The 23,587-nt window shown below is 40.3% G+C and overlaps 1 protein-coding gene across 1 annotated transcript in view; it reads right to left on the bottom strand.

The window, feature by feature from the left end:
• THADA (thyroid adenoma associated) overlaps positions 1–23,587 on the bottom strand; it is a 306,833-nt gene that overhangs the window by 163,589 nt on the left and 119,657 nt on the right. Inside the window, exons 27-28 of the mRNA XM_006778691.2 lie at positions 10,876–10,965; positions 9,407–9,538 (exon numbers count right to left, since the gene is read on the bottom strand). Coding sequence (XP_006778754.1) covers positions 9,407–9,538; positions 10,876–10,965 — 222 coding nt within the window. The remainder of the gene's footprint in view (positions 1–9,406; positions 9,539–10,875; positions 10,966–23,587) is intronic.

Below are 23,587 nucleotides of genomic sequence, written 5' to 3'. Positions count from 1 at the left end.
CTGGTCCTTACAAGTTTTATTTTTCTAGCTTGCTTTGTCAATGCATTCCATAGGAGGTGAACTCCTCATTCCTTTTACTAAAACGTATTTAGAAAATGGTCTTAAAGAGATCTGATACCACAGATGAAGTCAGTCAGGCCCTCTTTAGGTACTGAGAGATAAAAATTAGTGACAGATGATGGAGTATCTTTTTATGCCAGAACTCTTTGCAAAAAAAAAAGTCATTCAATACAGAAAATATGATTTCATTCCACAGGATGCACCTCAGCTATCTGGGATGGAATTTGGAAATTCAGAGGGCCATGCGCACAGTCCTCCAAACGAAGTGCTAGCTAGGCAGGGCCACAGTAAAAAGGAGACCAAGTAGGTGGCTGCCCAAACTAAGATTTCACCAACATTAGGAAACAACCTTCCAATCTCTGCTTTTAGGTCCTTTCTAATATAAGGCCTACAGTTAGTTCTACCACCCGAGTTTCATTGCTTTATTTCAAAATGTCTCTGTAATAAAACAAATAGCCCCAAGCAAAGTAATGACTAGGGTCATTTACATATGTGTATGAATGCAGTATGAATGCAGGGAGTGGGCACAGGTTTGGCTTGTAGGCAAAGAGGGGAATTTAGCAGCTAAAAAACCCTATGGGCAGAACTAATCATCTGCACCTTGACCTGGTATCGGAGTCCACTAGTATAATCAAAGGTCAGGGTTTCCACAACCACTGATGGAATGGCAGGTCCCTTATTTCAGGATGGTATAAGAAGGCCTAACCGTTAATCCCATTCCCTAAGGCTCATGGAATTTAGCACCACCGGAAGGGCGGAGTTCCTAGGCTGACTAGGCGGAGGAAGTTCTACATTAATAGCACCAGCAAAGCCCTATCCCCAGCTGTTCCTACTTGTAATAGCTAGGCTTCAGGATTCCTGTACTCTCTCTCTAGACATTTCTGTTCAGGAAGATTCTTCTGGAAGTTTAGACAACAAAGAGTTACCTATTTTAATCACTTTCAGACAAGCATCTCTGACTTTTCTCAAAGACTCAGATGTTCCTTGTACTTGTCAGAAAACAAATGTGGCTTAAGCCAACATCTGGAATGGAGAAAAATATAGCAACAACAATCAAAAAAGATAATTAAGTTAATAAGGAATGCTTTTCAGACATAACATCCCATAGGCCAAAAGAAAAAAAGATGTTTTCAGAACTATCCAGAACCAAGTTACAGAAGTTATGTAGGAGCTAGATTTAAGTGGATTAACTGCAGAAGGGCACCATGTAGGACCAGACAGACCATTGTGACCTTGTGGCCATCCTAAGAATGGCACCCCAACTTCTTTTCTCTGGGAGATGGAGGAACCCATAACAATGTACAAATGCGTGTTGCAGGCTTAGAGAAAAGTTCACCATTTCATTCACTGCACATTTAGAATCCAGCATTGTTCAGCTGCTCTGAAATAAGGCATTTCAAAAAAGATGCCTTGATGGCCATCTAGCTCAACCTCAGATGCATTGCCCAACATGTGATCAGTTTTCCTTGAACACTTTCAATGACTGGCAGTATTATGGAAATCTTTTTATTCTGATGGAGAATGTTAACTTTCACAAAATTCTTTATATTGAAGTCTGAAATCTATCTCATACTTTCCCATTGGGAGCACAAGACAGAAATTACTTGCCTTCTGCCAAATGGCAGCCTCTCAAGTATGTAAAGACCATTACCATGTTGCCTCAAAGTTTTTTCCAGCCTAACTATATCCAGATGTTTAGCTTCCTCCTCATCTTGGTCACCTCCTCTGTATAAATACTAATTTATCAGTGACCCTCCTAACATGGGAAGCCCAGAGCAGAACATAATAAGCAAAATGATATGGGTTTACTCTGACCAGCAGAGTGGAGAGGGACTAAACCCTTCACTATCTGGAAGCAGCAACTGTGTCACAGTGCTTCCTTAGGGCTCACCAGAAAGTCCCATTCCCCAAAATTTTTAAAATAAAAACTGCTTTGCAGCTAGCCAGCCCCAGTCTGTATGCACACAATTTCTATTTTTCTTTAAAAAATCAGAATATGAGGCTGTTTTCAGATCTCTGTTAAATGTTATCTTGATAGTCTCTATCGATCTCGTCTTCCAAGACTATTTCAAATCTTATTTTTTAATTATGAACTCCATGAGACATATCAAATAAAAGAGTATGGAGAATATGACAATCAACCATTTACCCAGAACCCAGCTTAAGAGCACATCACAAATAGAACTGAAGCTCCTAGTATATGCTTCCTCAATTTCATCCTCCCCAGCCACACAGTGATAATGGCTACTAGCCTAAATTTGTGTTTTTCACTCTCATGCTTAAAGGCTATTTTGAATTTTTACTCCATGACCTACTATATTTATGTTATACACAAACCTGATAAACATGCCATCTAGTCTGTCTTCATTTAAGTAAGTAATTTAAATGTTGAATAAAACGGCATTGTCTTCACCTATCAGATTAGTAATGCCATTAAAACAATGAGATGACTCAGGCATGACTTATTCTTAGGGGATTCTTACTAGCTCACAGCAAAACAAAGTTTGAAGCACTCACAAGTAATGCATTGAACAATCCAATCTAAAACAGTTCATATGAATTGTTGTTTGGTCACTGATAAAATATGCCTTTTCCTTTCTCTTTTGAAAACCGTTCTGTAAGCTCCTAGTGTAACATTCCCACCCAGCCCACACTGCCCTCAAATGACTGGCATTGTTCCACACTCACTTGCATGGAGGCTGTAAGCTATCTGGGTGCCAGGATTTGCCTTCATGCATAGGAGACAGTGCTCTCTCTCTATCACCTCACTTCTACCTGCCTTCAGGGCCTTCCTCTCAGTTGACTGGCAGAGACAAGCCAAAGCAGGAGTTTAGAGTCTGCCCTCTTTCAATCGCCATTATATGCCAACCCCTTCCTTTCTCTAGAAATTTTCTTAACAAGCAAACCAAGGAGCTTTTATCTGCTATTTTGCAAGCAGGATTACCCCATTAAGCAGATTGACAGCCCCTATTCATGCTGCATCAACCTGGGAGTCTTTTCCCCACATGTTTTGGCTTGTTTATAATTCTATGACTTTCAACAGAAAAATGGCACCTCCCTCCTTCTTTTTTTTTTTTTTTTTTTTTTTTTTTTTTATCAATCCAGACTCCTCTCCATTGGTTCTAAAGCCTGTAGCAGGGAAGCTACGAGGTGGGCCTCCAGAGCAGTTCACTAGACAGCAGGCAGGAGAGAGGAGTTCAGTCCAGGAAGGCCAGGCCAGAGGCTCATGAGGCCAGAAAGGACCTACATAATATCTAATGCCTTAATTTGATAGAAAAGGAAACAGAGAGTCAGAGAGGTGAAATCAAAATAAAAGTAAATGTCAGCAATCATATTGCAACATAAGACTCCTCAAAGGCCAGGTAAAACACAAAAACTAGCCAACACAAAACCCTTTCTATATAACCAGTGGGATATGAAATGTGGCTCGAATATTGTAGGACTAGACTCCCTGAAGTATTTTGAAGATACACGGACCTGCTAAGACACATGCTACCTCAATTCACAATGTTTCATTCTGAAACCCGGGCTAGGCAGAGAAAGGTACCAAAAACCAAAACAAACCAAAAAACCCATAGCTGTTTCTGCGTGGAAAGAGATTAAGACTTATTTGGAGAGAACAATCACTGAGCATATAAATTACAGTATGATGCAATAATGACGAATAGCAAGATAAGAGGTTTATGTAACAAATGCTACAGCCATTCAGAGGGAGAGATGATTAGAGCTGAGGTGCAGAGAACGAAGGGCATGTCTTCCTTCCCAGCAGTGTCTCCACATTCCTCTCTCTCTAAAGCAATGCCTGTCTTCTCTTTATCTACAAGGATTCTGGGAAGACATAGTCAATAGGAAGATACAGCCTTGAAGGAGAGCTCCCAGTATTACAATCACAAATGAAGGTAGAAGCCAATTACTGTCTACTCCAAAACCCCAACTCTACACTGTGGAAAACAAGTTCTTTCAACTTCATAACCTGGGTAATGAGTAAAGTGATAATCCTTGAATTATGTAACTTTCAAGGAAAACAAAATGAGAGGCAATGTTATTTCCCAATAGCAAAGGCTTAAAGGGCCTAATTACTCTTAGTTTTTGTACCTAACCCCTTTGTAAGACTGGTATAATCACAAAATAGTTTAAAAAGATATAAAACACATATTTTCCAATTTCTAAAAAATTGTTAACTAGATTTTTCAATATCTCAACTAAAAAGGTTCTACTATCTAGGTCCCTAAGGATGTAACTGAGACTGTATTATCACTTGTACTTCAATATTTTTTAGAGAAAAGAAAAGATTTCACTGAAAATTTATTTAATGTAAACAATGACTAAAATGATTTGGTGAAAAACATTCTGAAGCAATTTTGCATGGCGGGGGGAGGTCCTTTTAAAAGCACCCCAAAAGTGAATAAAAGGCAGTTGGGGGACTGATTTATCCCACAGATATTAATCTGATGCTGAGAATTTCTGTCTCAGTTGGTACCCTTACAAACAGATACCACTGGTCTAGGGAGGTAAGCAGCCTTGTCCAAGTATGTAAGTAGCAGAGCTTGGTCAGAACCAGTTGTCTTGAGTTCAGGGCCCTCGGCTCTGTTCAGGACCTCATGCTGTTACTTAGGTTTGGGAATATTTGGTTTCCTATAGCTCTGCAATTAAACTTGAAACTTGCTTGTGAAAGGGAACTCATAGTATGTCCAGTGATATTTTGGTCTTTAAAAGCCCCAAACAAGTGGGCAGTGGTGAGCTGTACTCAGGGAGCTCGAGGTCCCTTTTAAAGCATGGGTAGCTTTGTGATATTTGAACTGAAGGGTGAACTGCTTAAATTGAAGGCATCATGTTCATGGTAAAGGGCTGTGTTTCTGGATCCAGCATAACATCAGGGACATAAAGTATACCAGATCGAAAACAAAAACTTACAAACGAAACACTAGGATTAGCATGATCATTTCTGTTCCAAGATGATGCAACAATCATAACTGCACACATGCATAACTTTGGAAAATCCAAATCAGAAACTTGTAAGATTTAAGTCAACAAAGAAAATCAACAGAGATTTAAGTTTATGCTAACAAATGTGGGATAAGGAATAAAAATACTAATGACACTTACAAATATTATTAGAGAGGAAGGAAATGGCAAGTAAGTAGACATAAATCAAAAGGAAATAAAAAGCTATCGTTGGGGCCTTTAATCTTCTCATTATGCAATTCACTTTAGCATAGCAACCTTTGTGCTACTCCCACCATCTGAAAAATTTCTTTAGCTAAACTCAGAGTATCCAAGAGCCTGATTATAGCTCTTCCAAGTACATAAATTAACATCAACAACCAAAAGACATCAAGTGGCGGAATGGATAAAAAAACATGACCCATACATCTGCTGTCTACAAGAAACCCACCTCATTAGAAGGGACTCACACAGACTGAAAGTGAAAGGATGGAAAAATATCTTTCAGGCAAATCGAAAGGAAAGTTTTTAACTAGATTTTTCAATATCTCAACTAAAAAGTTTCTACTATCTAGGTCCCTAAGGATGTAACTGAGACTGTATTATCACTTGTACGTCAATATTTTTTAGAGAAAAGAAAAGATTTCACTGAAAATTTATTTAATGTAAACAATGACTAAAATGATTTGGTGAAAAACATTCTGAAGCAATTTTGCATGGCGGGGGGAGGTCCTTTTAAAAGCACCCCAAAAGTGAATAAAAGGCAGTTGGGGGACTGATTTATCCCACAGATATTAATCTGATGCTGAGAATTTCTGTCTCAGTTGGTACCCTTACAAACAGATACCACTGGTCTAGGGAGGTAAGCAGCCTTGTCCAAGTATGTAAGTAGCAGAGCTTGGTCAGAACCAGTTGTCTTGAGTTCAGGGCCCTCGGCTCTGTTCAGGACCTCATGCTGTTACTTAGGTTTGGGAATATTTGGTTTCCTATAGCTCTGCAATTAAACTTGAAACTTGCTTGTGAAAGGGAACTCATAGTATGTCCAGTGATATTTTGGTCTTTAAAAGCCCCAAACAAGTGGGCAGTGGTGAGCTGTACTCAGGGAGCTCGAGGTCCCTTTTAAAGCATGGGTAGCTTTGTGATATTTGAACTGAAGGGTGAACTGCTTAAATTGAAGGCATCATGTTCATGGTAAAGGGCTGTGTTTCTGGATCCAGCATAACATCAGGGACATAAAGTATACCAGATCGAAAACAAAAACTTACAAACGAAACACTAGGATTAGCATGATCATTTCTGTTCCAAGATGATGCAACAATCATAACTGCACACATGCATAACTTTGGAAAATCCAAATCAGAAACTTGTAAGATTTAAGTCAACAAAGAAAATCAACAGAGATTTAAGTTTATGCTAACAAATGTGGGATAAGGAATAAAAATACTAATAACACTTACAAATATTATTAGAGGGGAAGGAAATGGCAAGTAAGTAGACATAAATCAAAAGGAAATAAAAAGCTATCGTTGGGGCCTTTAATCTTCTCATTATGCAATTCACTTTAGCATAGCAACCTTTGTGCTACTCCCACCATCTGAAAAATTTCTTTAGCTAAACTCAGAGTATCCAAGAGCCTGATTATAGCTCTTCCAAGTACATAAATTAACATCAACAACGCCACAAAAATAAACCACTGCCCATCCGCTTGTGCATCCATCCATCTTTTCAGCGATTATACCAAGTGAAAGCAGTCCAATCTTTACCATGACTAGACCCACAAAAAATGCCTAAAATGACATTTTATGGTCAATTTTTCTCTTTCTTCATGAATAATTTTTTCAAAAGCAATTTAAATCAAATGTATACAGTTTTACCAAGTTCACTATTCCAGAAAAAAATCTGTTTATAGTTTATAGCTCAAGTGTGACTGTGAACATTTTAGGGTAGCACAGGGTTGTCTCTGCAATAAGTTGATGAAACCTAAAATTGGGTTTTCTAACTAAGTTTAGGATATCTCCACTGAACCACAGAAGATGGTCAAAAAAGAAAAGGCAGCCTTCCTCCGTACCTGGCCACAGACCAACCTCATTGCCCCAGGCATGCACAGATGTGAGCCTGAGAGAATGGTGGCATCCAATCAAGCCACCCTCACTACTGAAAAAGCAAAGTAAGGAGCAGACCCCACTGCTGGTGGGGACATGACTTCTACATCCTGAAAACAGCCTGTACTCAGATCTACTAACTCTGGATATAGGCTCCTTCATTGCTCCAAGCAATGAGCCTACTCAGAGTAGCTAAAGCTCTGGGCTACACAAAAGGGAACTGGTTATTTTGGTGTAGTAGAAAGAGTACACCAACATTCTTGATAAGTCCTGCACTCTTGGGTCCATATTCCAGCTCTCTGACTCCCTTTGTGAACCTCAGTTTCCTCACCAGGAAAACGGGGGTGATAACACTTCTTTCAGAATCACTGTAAGCAAAATGTCTAGTTTTGGAAGCAAAATGTCCATCTAGTTTATTAAAATCACCTTTATGTGTATGTGTTGGGGGGAGGTGGTTCTGATAATATTTAGGTTTAATATTCCAGATTTAATCTTACTGCTCAAAGTGTGATCTACAGACCAGAAGCATCAGCATTCCCTGGAAGTTTGTTTGAAAGACAGACTCTCAGATCCCACCCCAATTCTACTGAGCCAGATTCCCAAGTCATATATTTATATATCTATAAGTTTGAGAAACACTATTCTATAATACACATGAACATTCAATAAACCAGAGCCTCCTGACACTCTAAGGAATTAATTGTGGCGACTTGTGCTAGTGGTGGTGCTATGAATCCTTTTCAGGTAGAAAGCAACTAGCGACCCAGACCTTCTCACTGGAAGGATGGGATGATGGTATGCTCCTTACTTTGTGCCTTTTGAGTTTAAAAAACAATATATTAAGTACACTGGATTTCAGTTAATATTTAAATCTATATTAATGCAATCCCTGTTATATGTAATAAGTGCCTGGAACATAATTAGTAATATGAGCCTTCTGACTATATTAAAAATGAACAAATAACAGTTAGGAAGGATACCTTCAACATAGTAATTTCTGGTTTTCTAGGATGCAACACATAACAGATTGATTAGTAAGAAGGTTCTACAAACCGAATGTTCTCAACACAGGATGACGAAGTTCTAAAGCCTACACTGTGCCTCTCTGTGCATGTGCCTTTTCCCTCCCATCAACTTTCTGAAACAGTTTTTAGTTCTTTCCAGTTACATGTGAAAGTACAAGTTTTAAATGCTCCTGAAAGTAAAATTATGACTCAAATTCCTAAAATGAATCACCAAATGCTGGATAGGGAGGTAGTAACTTTGTGTCTCAGGAAACAAAACCCAATCTGAGTGAGTCATCTCTGTGATCACAGATAACACAGCCTCTGCCAGGGCTTGGCGAAAACAAATGGCAATAGCAACCACATGTCAGAAAATTGTGTTTAATGGTTTCTCACATTAAAACGCATCAGTCAGCTCTGTGAAACCAGGAAGTGGAACGCAGGACACCACATAATAACAAAAACACTCCCTTGAGTTTGGTATATTTTATCCTTCTGCTCTAAGTCCATTTCAGTTTTTGGAAAATAACTTAAATAAATGAAGGTGATATTTTGTCAAGAGATAAGTATAAAGGAATAAGCTAACTATTATGACAGGTTCTGAAATATTTAATAAGAAAATCTCAATACTTTTTAGAGGCCTAGTTACTGAGGCTGTTGATCCAAAATGAAAAAGTTGGCAGATGACTCAAAAAATGTAACAGAGGAAGTGGCAACAGGCTCTAGAAGCAGAAAAGCCTGCTATCTTGTGACTCCATGCACAATCTGTATGCATGGCTCTTTCTCAGATACTCCAAGCTTGAAAGAAAGGACGAGTGCATAGTAAACTCATGTTACACGACATTGCCATCTAGATGCTCCTCCTTGCACCCACTAGGAAACTGCTCCATAGTGAAGAGCCAGAGGTCCTCTTGAAGCCCTGGAGAGGGGACATATGCCAGGACCAAGCCTGCCCCATGTTGGCCAGGCTCAACACAGAAATAATGCAACAGCCAGGCTATGCTTTTCAAAAGGGGGCCACCTCCTATCAACACCACACACCCCCTGGCAGGTGGACTCCAAGGAAACTTTATTTAAACAGTAGATGTAAGCTCCCACACCCACAATATAAGCACTTTCCTCTGAAATACTGGAGACCAGTTAGGGGCAATGGCAATACTCCCTGTTCTCTTCCTTCACTAGACGCCCCCCCCCCCAAGTTAAAAAAAATCTGTAATTTCTGAAATAAGAACAAGATAAAATGCCCCCATTAAGCCCCCACGGCCACCCCCATTGTTTCCACAAAGCATCCACTACCTCATAATGAAGGGGATAAAAGGTGCCATGCTGAGTGCAGAACAGGTGCCATCCATCGGGGAAGGGTAGAGTCGCCCCAACACCAACAGTAAGAGAAACATGCTGGGCTGACGGTTTAGTTCTCCTATGTCACTGAAAAAAATCATTGCACATAAAAGATTTAAAATTTAAGAGGTACTATCTTCAACTATTTTTCTCATTAAATAATTATGTATATAAAGTGAGACTCTCTATGATTAAAGGATAGTTTTCCTTTTTCCATCCTCCACCCTCCCCCCAATTCATATAATCTATTCCTAATGTGTAAATGAGGAAGAAGTGCCAAAGCCATGGATTGGGCTTTTGCACCCGATTCTCTTCTCAAAACTAATTATTTAATAATTCAAGTCTGCTGTTTTTATTCAACCTGTTCATACAGGACAGGTACCTGTTCCAGAGAATGAAATGTGAAATTTTCAACATCCAAATGTACTTAAGAAAACATGAACAGTCACTTACTAGGGCCAGAAAAGCCCGTCTGCACAAGTTACTAATGAGGAAATGCATCATAAACAGAAGTAAAATTCATTGATGTTATTTTATTTTCCCATTACAGACAACTAGTACAAATTCATACCAAGTGCTAGAAGAATTAAAAAGATGCCCATACTAAAAATTCCACCATCAGCTACCGAATGTGATTGGAAGGACAATGGTGAACTTCTCCATCTGCCTTCATTAGCCTGGATACCCTCTTTATGGCTCTGTGTTTCCAGGGTCACTGGCCATCTTCGTTCTACACCAGAACCATTTCTAATCATAGGTGACCAGATTAGTCCGCTAACTGCTGTAGTTTCACAATATCAGCCATAATAGGCCAGCAATAAAAAAAAGACAGGTGTGCATTAAAGTAAACTCAATATGTAGACACACACATTTTTAAGTAATTTAGGAAGAAAATGATTCTTAACAGAAGAAATCACCATGTGCTTCTAGGAAGCTAGTTCCTTTATAACACTGGAAACAGGATTTTAAAACTATAATATCAAAATGGCATTTTATACAACTTTTCATGTATAAATCTACCAAAGAGACTCAGGCAACATCTATATATGTAAAAGCCCAGCGACCAGAATGGTGGAACAACCGGAATGACCAGTGGCTATGACGCGCACTGCAGCAGCCAACCGGCCTTATCTGGGCCCCAATCAGGACCCCCATCCCAACTGGGGGCAGGGCCAGCTGGCTAACCTCTTTCAGCCCCTCCCTGCTGCTGGCCAGGCCTGATAGGCTCCCATCAGGTGAGCCGGCCAGACCCCACCCGTGCACAAATTCATGCACTGGGCCTCTAGTGATGTAATAAAGAAGCACTTTTTAAAAATCCATCTAAGTTACAAGGAAGAAGTTGATTGAAAACTGTTGCCTGGAGGGGAAAATCTCCCTTTATTTGCATCTTGATTTTACTTTGCCCCACCCTATTCTCGCCTTACCTGTCCACAGTATTGGATACAGCTTCTAGCTGCTTGAGAAGAAAAGGGTAGAGTTCCGGGAAACGAGAAAAAAATTCACTCCCTGTCATTCTATGGAGAGAGAAAAAGAGAGGAATTACTATCATTATTTCCTCTAATTTAATAATAAAGCCTCTTTATTTTTTTAAAGAGAGATAATTGAGATTATTTATTTAGATATTCATTTATTTTTAATATATTTTTATTGAATTTATTGGGGTTACATTGATTGATTAAATAGTTTTCAAGTATGCAAGTCTATAATGCATCATCTCTATACTGTATTGTAGGTGCACCACCCATAGTCTAAGCTTTTGCCGCCATTTATTCCCCCTTACCCTCCTGTACTAACCCCAACCTCCTTCCCTCTGGTAATCACATTCTATCCTTAGATATTTAATGAAATAATGTTAAAAACAAAACCTACATATGAAGAATCTAATAATCAGTAGAAACAATACATTTAACTTTGATTTGGGAAATGCTCTTAATATGTGGAAATTGATCTCAAAATTTAAGAATATGCGTATTTACAAGTATTTGATATTAAATTCTGTCAGGGATAAGTACATCATTTGTAAAAATTCCAAGTTTCCAACAATTAATTTGGGTTATGTATGCAGTCAACACCTGGTTGACTGAGATTGATTCAGTTTCACTAATAAAGGGAAGGTCTAGAACAAGGTTTCTCAATGACCAGATAATTCTTTGTTGTAGGGGGCTGTCCTAGGCACTACAGAATGTTGAGCAGCCTTCAACAAAACATCTATCCCTTAGATGCCAATAATAATAACACTGTCCCCCAGCAAAGATAGTAGAAAATGTCTCTGGCCATTGCCAGATGCACCTTGAGGGGGAAAAGTCTCCAGTTGAGACCCCTTGTCTGGAGTATGGTTATCAGAAGTATGAACTTGGTGTGTGAAGTTCTGAGGGTCCAATCCCAGCAAACACTTGTGAGGACTACCTTTTTCATCTTTAGTAACACTACTCTTAAATTCTGACAAGATCCTGAAAATAGCTCAAACTAAATACAGCATTTAGTTAAATACTGCATCTCCATAACTATTAAAAAACTACTCTGAAGGGGTGGTATAAATATTCCCTAACTTGCCCCCTCTTATCAACTCTAGATGTATGCTCCTACTAATGGAGACACAAAACATCATATTTTTTTAAAATTGCAGTGTATGTTACACATAGTGAAATGTTCAAATCTTAAGTGTACCATTCAATCCGTTTTCACAAATGCATACACTCATGTAATTCAGACCTCAATGAACACTCAGAAAATTTCTATTATCTCAGAAAGTTCCCCTGTGCGCCTTCCCAGTCAACTCCCAATCCTCAAAGCAATCATGATTTGATTTCTATCATCATAATTTGGTTTTGTCTATTCTAGAATTTCATATAAATGTAATAATACATTACATAACTTTTTGTGTCTGGCTTTTTTCACTCGACATAAAGTTTATGAGATTCATCCATGTTATTCGATGTACTAATAGCCTGATTCTGTGTTTGCTGAGTAGTATTCCATTATATGAATATACAAATTTGTTTACCTATCATCCTGACAGACATGGATTGTTTCCACTTCCTGACTATTATGAATAAAGCTGCTATGAACTTTCCTCTATAGGTGTTTTTGTGGACATAAATTTTCATTTTTCTTAGATAAACTCCTGAGAATAAAACTGCAGTCTGCTTAATATTTTAGGAAACTGTCAGTTTTCCAAAATAATAACGATAGCATTTCATACTCACAACAACAAAGAGAGTTTTAGTGTCTCTGCATATTTTTCTAACATTTGCTACTGTCTTTCTTTTTTCCATTTTAGGCATCCTAGTGGATATGGAGTGGTATCACTCTGTGATTTTGATTTGCATTTCTTTGATGATTAATGATGTTAAACATATTTCATGTGCTTTGGTCACTGGTATTGCCTTTTGTGAAGTATTTATTCAAGATTTCTGCCCACTTTTAAATTATGTTGCTTGTTTCTTTGCTATTTATGCACTGCATGGACTTTTCCCTAGTCTGTGGTTTGCCAATTTATTTCCTTAATATATTTTGATGAACAGAAAGTTTTAAAATATCAATGAAGTCCAAATTGGATCAATTTATTTATTTTATGATTCATGCTTTCCATAGCCAAAGAAATCTTTGCCTTCTGAATATCACAAAGATATTGTTTTCATATATAAGTTTAATAGCTTTATGTTGAGGTCTATAATCCATCTAAAATATGGTGTGAGGTAGAGTTCAAGGTTCTTTTTTTCTACATTAGTGTATCATATTTTTAATATAGAGATGCCATAAAAAAAAACATCAGTCTTAAGTAGGAGAGATTATATTATAAAGTTGAATTTCTCCCCAAATTCAATGCAATTCCAATAAAAATTGTAATAGTGTGTCTGTGTCTGTGTGTGTGTGTGTGTGTGTGTGTGTGTGTGTGTGTGTGAAACCAGATTCTAAAATATATAAAGATGCACAAAGGGCCAAGCAAGAGTGGCAAAGATAACCTTAAAGAACAACAAAGTTGCAGGTCTCATAAATCAAGTAGCTAGAATAAAACTTTAGTAGTAATTAGAACACCATGGTGACAAATAGGCCAATGAAATAAAATAGAGAGCACAGCAACACACCTACATACACACATATATGAAAACTGATTTATGAAAGACCTGGCATGCAGATGCTAGGACTATGAAAATCATACATGCTATAACTAATTAGCCACACAAAAGTAAAATTGGATCCCAACCTGCAACAATATACAAAATTAAATTCTAATGAATTCAAGACTTAGAAGTAAAAATTTAAATTTCTGAATTCCTTAAAAGACAATAGAGAATAGAATTTATTGAACAAAATCCAAAAGCATCAATTAGTAGGTGCATGACACGATATTCAACCAACTGAGTCACACCGGCCAGGCTGAACATTTTAACTAATTGTTTTGTACTTCCTAGCTTGATTGGTTTTGACTACATCTTTAAAAACATTTTTTTCAAGTTATTTTGTCCATACTTAATGCGGGAGGACCATGAAATACTCAATGTGCATTGTCAAGGTTTAAGTAAAACCAAAAATATTTGGAGAATTTGACCTTATTCAGGTACACTGAACACACAGGAGGTGCCTTTCTAGTCTAGCATTCTTAGCGCCACAATACTGTTAAGAAAATGTTGACTCAATTTCTACTTCAGCTCTTAGAAATATGCAATATTAACAATTCTTGTGTATTATGAAACAGTCTCAAGAGGCAAGGCCTATAGGAGGATGTCAGAATTATCTAAATGGAACTCAAACTTCACTCATACCTGATTCTCAACTACACCAAAGTTCTACAGCACCTTAAATCCAGACCTTAGACTGCTAATATATTAATACCAGCCCTCAACTAACAATGTCTACATTTTATAGTTAAACTGAGTGAAAAATTACCACTTTTAGTAGTCTCTCTATATGGAGGCAGTTCATAGGTTTGGGGCTGCCCTTATAGGTCTATAATCTAGGCCTTATTTTAAAAGGCCAAGGTCATGAAATCATTTTAGTCCATATTTGAATCTCCATCCTCTAAGTCCTGGGACATGTGAAGTTTTACCTCTCACTTGCTACTTAATAAAAACTGTAGTGTAAGCATATTTCTCTCAAGAAAGTAGCAAATATATTTAAAAAGTACCTACATACTTTATGTTGGGTACTGTGCTGGGTTCTATGGGAGATACTAACAATATGACATAGTCACTGCTCTTAGAGCTTAAAATCTAGTTAGGAAGACAAGGCATATACATCCTATATAATAAAACCTAATATGTTAAGTATCCAGTCGACCACTTGGCCATTCAACCAATCAAAACATAATATGCTAATGATATGCTAAGGCCACTCAACCACTCGGTATGATGTGCACTGACCACCAGGGGGCAGACACTCCAACCAGTAGCTTAGCTTGCTGCTGGAATCCAGCCTATTGGGACTGAGCGAGATGGGCCAGACACGCCCTGGAGTCCTCCCGCAGTCCCTCCTGGCTGGCCAACCTCCCATGTCCCTCCCCAGTCCCAATCATGCACCAGTAGGGTCCCTCAGCTTGGACTGCGCCCTCTCACAATCTGGGACCCCTCAGGGGATATCAGAGAGCTGGTTTCAGCCCAATCCTGCAGGTGCACGAATTCGTGCACTGGGCCTCTAGTTCAATATAACCAATAATGCAAGGCAAACTAGTGTAAGGGTCAAATGAATAATCCTATCTAATAAAAGAGAAACATGGTAATTGGCATACGACCGCTACCCTTCCCATTGGCTAATCAGCAAGATATGCAAATTAACTGCCAGCCAAGATGGCGGCCGGGAGCCAGGCAGCTTGAAACTAACATGAGGCTTGCTTGCTTCAGTGACTGAGGACTCCAACATTCCCCGCCTGCCTCGCCGGCCTCTGAGCCTGCAGTTTAAGAAACATTGTAACAAATATAGAAGCTAAACAAAACCCCAGAAACCAGCTTTCAGCGAGCTGGGATCTCAGAGCTGGAGTTGATACAGAGTTTCGATTATAGAACCTAAACAAACCAGATACCTGCTTTCAGCAGCAGAGGCCTCAGAGCTGGAGCCAGGCTAAAGCTGGCCCAGAGTAAAAAAAAGAAAAAAGAAAAAAAGGAGCAGTTGGGAGCTTTAGTCCCAGCGTGAAAACAGCCCTCAGCCCCTCACCCAGACTGACCAGGCACCCCAGTGGGGACCCCCACCCTGAAGGGTGTGTGACCAGCTGCAAAGAGCCATCATCCCCTCACCCAGGCTGGCCAGACACTCCAGTGGGGACCTCCACCCTGATCCAGGACCCCCTTCAGGGCAAACCAGCCAGCCCCACCCATGCACCAGGCCTCTATCCTATACAGTAAAAGGGAAATATGCCTCCCAGCACTGGGATCAGTGGAGCCGCGAGGCCTCCTGGCACCGGGATCAGCGTGACAGGGGGCAGCGCCCAAACCCCCTAATCGCCCTGCGGCTCTGTGTGTGACAGGGGGCGGGGCCACAACCTCCCTAGCAGCCCTGCTCTGTGCCTGATAGGGGGGAGCTCCCCCACCCCCTGATCACCCTACGGCTCTGTGTGTGACAGGGTGCGGCGCCCCACCCCCCCACGGGCCCTGCTCTGTGTGTGACGGGGTAGAGCCATAACCTCCCATTGGCCCTGCCCTGAGTGTGAGAGTGGCGGCACCCCAACCCCCTGATCGGCCCTGCTCTGTGCATGACAGGGGGGAGCTCCCGAACCCCGATTGACCCTGCTCTGTGCGTGACAGGGTACGGAGCCCCAACCCCCCTGATGGGCTCTGCTCTGTGCGTGACATGGGGTGGCGCCGCAACCTCCCCATCGACCCTGCCTTGAGTGTGTCAGGGGGCGGTGCCCCACACCCCCAATGAGCCCTACCCTGAGCATGACTGAGGGTGGCATCGCAACCTTCCAATCTGCCCTGCTCTGTGCATGACAGGGGAAGGTGCCCCAACTCCCCAATCGGCCCTGCTCTGAGCCCGACCAGGGGCTGCACCTAGGGATTGGGCCTGCCCTCTGCCACCCGGGCGCAGGCCTATGCCAGCAGGGCGTTATCTCCTGAGGGGTCCCAGACTGCGAGAGGGCACAGGCCGGGCTGAGGGAACCCTCCTTCCTCCGAGTGCACAAATTTTTGTGCACTGGGCCTCTAGTCATATAATAAAAGGCTAATATGCAAATTTCCCCCTTGACTGGGAGTTCGACTGGGATTTCAACCGTGAGTTTGACCAGGGGAAAGGCCGACCACCAACCACCCATGGCCCCTCTCCCCGGCAACCCGGCCCCCGGGAGGCCCCCCGCCCCTCGCCCCAATCAGGGCCTGCTGGCCAGACCCCACCCATGCACAAATTCATGCACAGGGCCTCTAATGCTTATATTAAAAGTACAGAGTTAGAAAAAATCACTTGGGGCTGAAGAGATTAGGGAAAGTTCTGTGGGAAACATGGAAACCAAGATGAGTCTGGAAAAATTGGTAAGAGTAGATTAAAAAGGAGAAGGCAGCATAGAGAGAGTGGGCAGGTACAAGAACAAGTGGGTAGATAAATTGGCTGGGTAAAAAGAGGACCTCATAACAAGAGTAGAACAGGTAGGATGGCATGTAATTTTTTAGAAATTTGAATGCCAGACTAAGCAGATTTATCTGTGTCTTACAGGCATTGAAAGTTTCTGAACAGAAAAGAGATGTGACAAGAGCAGACAGACTAGACTAGGGAGTAGAAACATAGTGATCCAATGGACATTCACTAAATGTGTACCTGTTAACCTCAACTAGAGCATAAATATCTGTAGGTAAGGGACCATATCTGTACTTCCTTACATCTCTCCTGATACACAGCACAATACTACGTAAATGTCCATTGACTTGGGGCGGGAAGGGGGAGATCTAATATAGTTAACTTCAAAACTATGCCTTATGCCTTTTTTCTTCTTTTAATGATTGGTACCCACCCAATTTTCCAAGCCTGAAACTCCCCAGGTATACAGTCAACAGGCCACTCTTGCTGTTTCTACCTCTGGAGTATCTATTTAATCCATGTCGCTCATTCCCCACTGATGCCACCCCAAGTCTAACTGCTATTATCTCTTGCCTAGATACTGTGTCAGCTTCTCACCTGATCTCTTTGTTCACATCTTGCCTCCTCTAACTTTCTATTGTGACAAAAATTCTTTTTCTGAAATACAAATCTTATCATGTGATATTATGAGATTAATGGCTCCCTACTGCTTTTTGAATAAAGCCTAACCTCCTTAGCCTGATTTACGAAGTTCTGCTTAATTTGACTCACTTGTCCAGTCCTAGACATATACTGGTAAATTCGGGGGCTGGAATTCTATCAATATTCAATACTTTTCTAGTCCCCAGATCTTGGCAAATGCTCTTTGTACTTTCTGCTATGAAAAGCTTCTTCCGTTTATTATCCCAGACTAACTCCAAATAATTCTTCAATTTTGGGCTTTGGATAACTTCCTCAGGGATACTTTCCTAATGTCCCAAATATGGGTTGCGTGCCTGCCATTGGTCTTACACTATAACCTATAATCACCCCATCATAGCACTTGATGCATGTCATACATGGAATTCCTCATTTAATTTCTTATTTCTCCCACCAGATTATACATCCTGCAAGGGCAGAGACTATATCTACCTTATTTTTCCACATTATCTCAGGTGCTAAGTATGATGCTCAGTTCACACCTGGTGCCTCATAAATACTGAATAAAACAAAACGAAAGGACAGAGTCCTTGACGTAGTCAAGGAGAAAAGGAATTATGACTTAAAATGGTGACAAATTCATAATTTCTTAAAGTGCCTCCCTAGCTGTATCTGAGGACATTCAGAATCACATTTGACTTAATAAATTCAATATCCTGCCAGGACTTGAAAATTTTTTAAACACAAACATAAAGCTTATCTCACTAGTTTGCAAACAGTTCAATTCTAGCTCACCCAAATAAGCAAATAGGCTGATATGCTACCTGCACAGATATAGCAAGCCCTGGGGGTAAATTCTCCAGTGACAGCCATTTCAAATCTGTTTATCTATGAGGCTAAAAACTGGCCCAGCAACTTTATGAAAACAAGAGAAGTGATAGCCAAAAGGAAAAACTGAACCTCTTGTAAGTTCAAGCTCCTAGGAAGACAAAAGGAGACCACCAAAAATTGTGAATGGGATAAGACAGACAGACATAGGTGGAAACAAACAAGCCAGGATAGAGGGTGAGAACAAAGCAGCTTTAACTTGGGACTGTCAGGCTAGACAAAAGCTGAGTTAGTCCCTGACCCATCAGGTAAGATTATACAATTGATGAGAGGCCCTTGAGGAAACGAGCTCCTTGAAAAAAATCTACTTTTCTAGCATCAAGAATAAGGTATCAGCAGCACAGAGTGGCCGTGGGCTCCACCAAAGCACTCTTCTGCCTGGTGTGGTCAGTGATGGGCACCCCCTGAGCCCAGCCAGGGCAGAGAACAAAGTAGGCAGGCCACAGAGGCTTCCTGAATGAATGAAAATGCCTGCTTGGCACCATTTTGTTTTACTTTAAAAGTTGTTTTTTTTAATTAGCACTACTTATTTGTTGAGGAAAATTTTGATAATAAAGAACATTGCAAAAAAAAAATCTAAAAATCACCACAAACTGACCACCCCAAAATAGCTGCCAGTCTGTTGATGTCTGTCCATCTATACTTTTCTCCCCGTTATATATTATTCTATAATTTGTTTTTTACACTTAGCAATATATCAAGAATACTATTCCATATCAATCTGAACCCATTTTAACATAGCCAGTGTGACACGCTCTGTGCTTCTCCTATGGCTGATTATACGCCTGGGCACCAACCCAGAACGACTCATCTCCATCTTGGCTAAGCCATGTGTGGATGGCAGTCCCGACTCCAGCCACGACCAGAGCCTACCTTTGTCTGCACACTTCATGTCTAACCTTGGCAACGCCAAGAGTCTAGTTTTAGAGCTTTCACCATTTTGGTAGTCTTTGAATCCAGCCTGCCACCTAACACATTTGAATCTAGATTAGCATAGGAAAACCTTCACTTGAATCAAGCTTCTATTTCTCTTAGAGACCCTGTCCTAAGATCTGCCACATATAAAAGGTTGAAATGCCAGAAGCACATGTTTCTGAGATTAACAAAAGCATCCGGATGAAAACTATCATGCAATGAGAAGAAGCATTTGGTGAAATATGTTAAAAATAAAAATAAGGTATCTCTAGCCCCATTTCCTGCATACACATTCCCTATCATTCCCAATCATCCCAGGAATGGGGATCAACAGAATAATGCACAAAGGTATAAAAAGAGAAAGCTAGGAAAGGCAAGCACAAACAGGCAGGAGTAAGGAGCTACAGAGTAGACAGTGAGGAGCTGCATAGCTTGTGCCTGGTTTTTTTTGTGTGTGTTTTTTAAACAGGATTTATTCACAGGCCATGGAGCAATCACCATAAATCTGGTCATTAGATGAAAACAAATGCTGAAGACAAAAGCCTGGAGGTTTTCAGATTGTATTTCAAATGGGAACCCAATAAAGTATGAAAACCTAGCTACTCCCCAGATTGTGGCTTATAAAACCACCCAGAGAGAAATCAGCTAAGGGCCTATATATCCTTGCCACAGTGATTACTGATAAAAACAGCAAGCTTCATCTTAAGAAAAACAGTACTCACACATACACACACTACAAAGTGTGATCAAATGCATTAATAAACTAGAAACAACTAATAACAAAGAAATCCGGTTTTGGAATTCCACCGGGAGACCCATCTCTGCCTCTGTTCTAGAATCCTCTCCCCCATCTCTGACACCAGCATTTCTCCCTAGAGTAGTAGCAGTTATAAAAAAGGAAGTGATTGGACAAAATAGATGTCAGTGGTCCCAGAGTCAAAATCTCACACTCAACAAGCACCTGTAATCATTGTAATCATTCCACCAGGAAGTCCTGTAATTAAATTTCAGGCAAACCCTGTAGGAAGTTAAAGTACTAGTAAAGGCATCTTCTTCAGGGCCTCTGGTCTAAGTGCATGACTCTGACCAGGTCTCGTGCAGTCTCATCTCCCTTCTTATCCTCTGTAGATAGCCATGAAATTCCTGATCTGTTGAATGCTTTTCTAATCCCTCCCTTCAAATAAAAAACAAAAACAAAACTAGCCATCACTATACTATACCCAGAGAAGGTGGAAGGTTTCAGTTCTGGAAGTGCACTGCCATCCCGCGTGTGAAACCACGGACCCAGGGTGGGCCTGGAAATACATTTCCACTCATCACACAGCCAGTTGGTCAGTAAACATATATCTCTTAAATTCCTCATGCGTGCAAGGTCCCATTCAGGCAGTTTATATGGATATTTTTACACCAGAATTTTTTCTTCTTAGAAAATTCCATCATCTATAAAATATCAGAATCAGTCTACCTCCAATAGTTAATCAATAATCATTTTCTAAGCAGTTTGTGGTAGAATGTTTCCAAAGATGGCCACAATTCCCACTGCCCTCCCCAAGTGTACATGCCTCCCTTCCTTCAAGAGGTGGGCTCTACTTCCTCCCTCTTTCACCCTGAACTAGCTTGGTGACTTCTTTAATCAACAAAAGCCCACAGACGTGATGCTGTGCCTTAGGCTTCAAGAGAAATGGCAGCCTCTGTATTCACTGTCTTGAAGATATGACTACTCTGCTAGAGAAAGACCCCAGTTAGTTATGCCCCCAATAGATGATCTGGACGTGAGTGGAGACCATCTTGGTCATTCCAACCCCAGCTGAGGTCTCTGATAAATAAATGTAGTGACATGCATGACCACAGATGATACCATATGGTGAAGAACCACCCAGCTGAACCCAGCCAATCCACAGAATTGTGAGAAATACAGAATTGTTATTATTTTAAGCCACTAAATTTTGGGGTGTTGGTTATGCAGCAATAGGTAACTGAAACAGAATATTCAAGGCACTGAGTTAGCATTAGACTATATGGAAAAGATAATACTAACTAAAAGGGATACTGATAGCAAGAACACACAGTTTAACTACTATATTTATTCTCTCCCAGTTCTGGGGACCAGAAAGCTGAAATAAGTATCAATGGTCTAAAATAAAAGTGTCAGCAGGGTACCTCCAGAAGCTCTTGGGAAGTTTCAGACCCTCACCTATTCTAGCTTCTGGTGGCTGCTGGCATTCTTTGGCTCGTAGCTGTGTACTCCAATCTCTGCCGGTGGTTACACTGCTTTCTCCTCTTCTGTCTCTCAAATCTCCCGCTATTCCATTCTTATCGATGCATTAGAACCCAACCAAATAAATCAAGATAAGCACTCCATAATAAAATCCTTAATGTAATCATATCCACAAAGACACCCGCCCCCCTTTCCTTCCAGGGATTAGGACCTGATGTCTTTGGGGGATCGTTATTTTGCCTATCACAGCTGTGAAAACATTCAAGAGTTAAGACTGTAGGGGTCAAGAATGAACATAACTGGTTTATTCCAATTCAGTTGGTTTCCAGACTTTTAAAGCAACCCCTCCCCAATATAATCTCAATATTTAAAATATAAAAACAAAATAAAACCAGTACTGTTCTGGTTGAAACAGGGTTGAGGTAAGTGTCATCAGTTTGGCCTCCCTCTCATCCTTAGCTCTGACATCTATGAGCTCCAGAGGCAACACCTTCTTACTTCTTATTATTCCCACCTTTTTATCTCTCTAGTTAACCAGCACATGCCATCCATCACTGCCCACTGTTCTCTACAATGGTGATTTTATCTTTTTCATAACATTAATAGTTACTGTTGCTTTATTAAAACATGTTTCAAGTCTGTGTCCTCTTACTAGGAAGTTAGTTCCTTGAGAATAAAAACTTGCTTGTTCCTGATCTAACCCCAACACCTTGAATGGTACTAGCACATGAAGATACTCAGAAATTATCTGTCGCCTTCTTACTGTTTTCTTAGAACTCCCTCTACAAGTCTCCCACCTTAATTAAGGATGGGCCATCTTCCTTTTAGCCACAAGGGTCCTGTCTCCATCAGCCTGATTCTAAAGATATGTACAGAATTAAAGAAACTCTTATTTGATAATTCTAAAGAAAATCATATAACCATTAAAACCCTAGTCAAGCACATGCATTAAACATCCAAACAGCTCAAACAGTACTGAACCTGCCTCATCCAAGATGCTAGAAATCACGTAGAAACTACTCTTTTACTCATTAACATTACCACTTTAGCACAAGGTCCAATATTTCAAAATAAGCTTTTGATTTCTATCTCTAACACTTTTGTTCAATGAATTCTGTCAAGATCCTACTCTAAACCTCACAGACATTTCCATTATGCTAATATTAATTTGCCAATTCACATCATTAAACAAGGGGAAGGTGCCAGCACAGTCCCAGACTTGAATGAACATATTAGAACTAGAAGGACTCTTAGAAAAGGTCTAGTAATCATTTAATTTTACAGATGATGAAACTGGTACTCAAAGGAATTAGGTGAATCTCCCAAGATCAAAATACTGGTTGGGGAAAGTATAGGGCTAGAATCCAACTCTCATGTTTCCCTATCTAGCCAGTAGAGCAGTGGTTCTCAACCTTCCTAATGCCACGACCCTTTAATACAGTTCCTCATGTTGTGGTGACCCCCAACCATAACATTATTTTCGTTGCTACTTCATAACTGTAATTTTGCTACTGATATGAATCGTAATGTAAATATCTAATATGCTATATGTGTTTTCCAATGGTTGCGGCCCACAGGTTGAGAACCGCTGCTATAGTTTTCAGGGTTTCTAATATACAGGTAAACTTACCATTCCTATTCTAGGCAGCCACTTGACAAGCAGAGGACACAGTGGTCCAGGCCGGCCAGTTTTCAAAGAAGCTCATGCTGGGGTCAGATAGGGATCCTGGTCAAATCAGGTTAAAGTTCCAACCTAATTCTACTTCCACATATTGAGCCAGGCCCACCCACTAACCTTAAAGGGAGTACATGAGCAAGCAAACTACCAGCTAAACTAACCTTTAAAAATCTATCCATCTGCTCTTAAAAAGTGTTTCTGGATATCACTGGACCACATATACTCCATTTGGCCTAATAAGGATCAAGTTTCTCCTATATTCAAATGAAGAGACTCTTACTAACACAGTAAAACTCCT

Source organism: Myotis davidii, unplaced genomic scaffold (genome assembly GCF_000327345.1).
Source record: "Myotis davidii unplaced genomic scaffold, ASM32734v1 scaffold6, whole genome shotgun sequence".
In the NCBI taxonomy this organism is placed as follows: Eukaryota; Metazoa; Chordata; class Mammalia; order Chiroptera; family Vespertilionidae; genus Myotis; species Myotis davidii.
The sequence above is the reverse complement of the archived record's forward strand: the minus strand, read 5'-3'. Positions and strand labels throughout refer to the sequence as shown.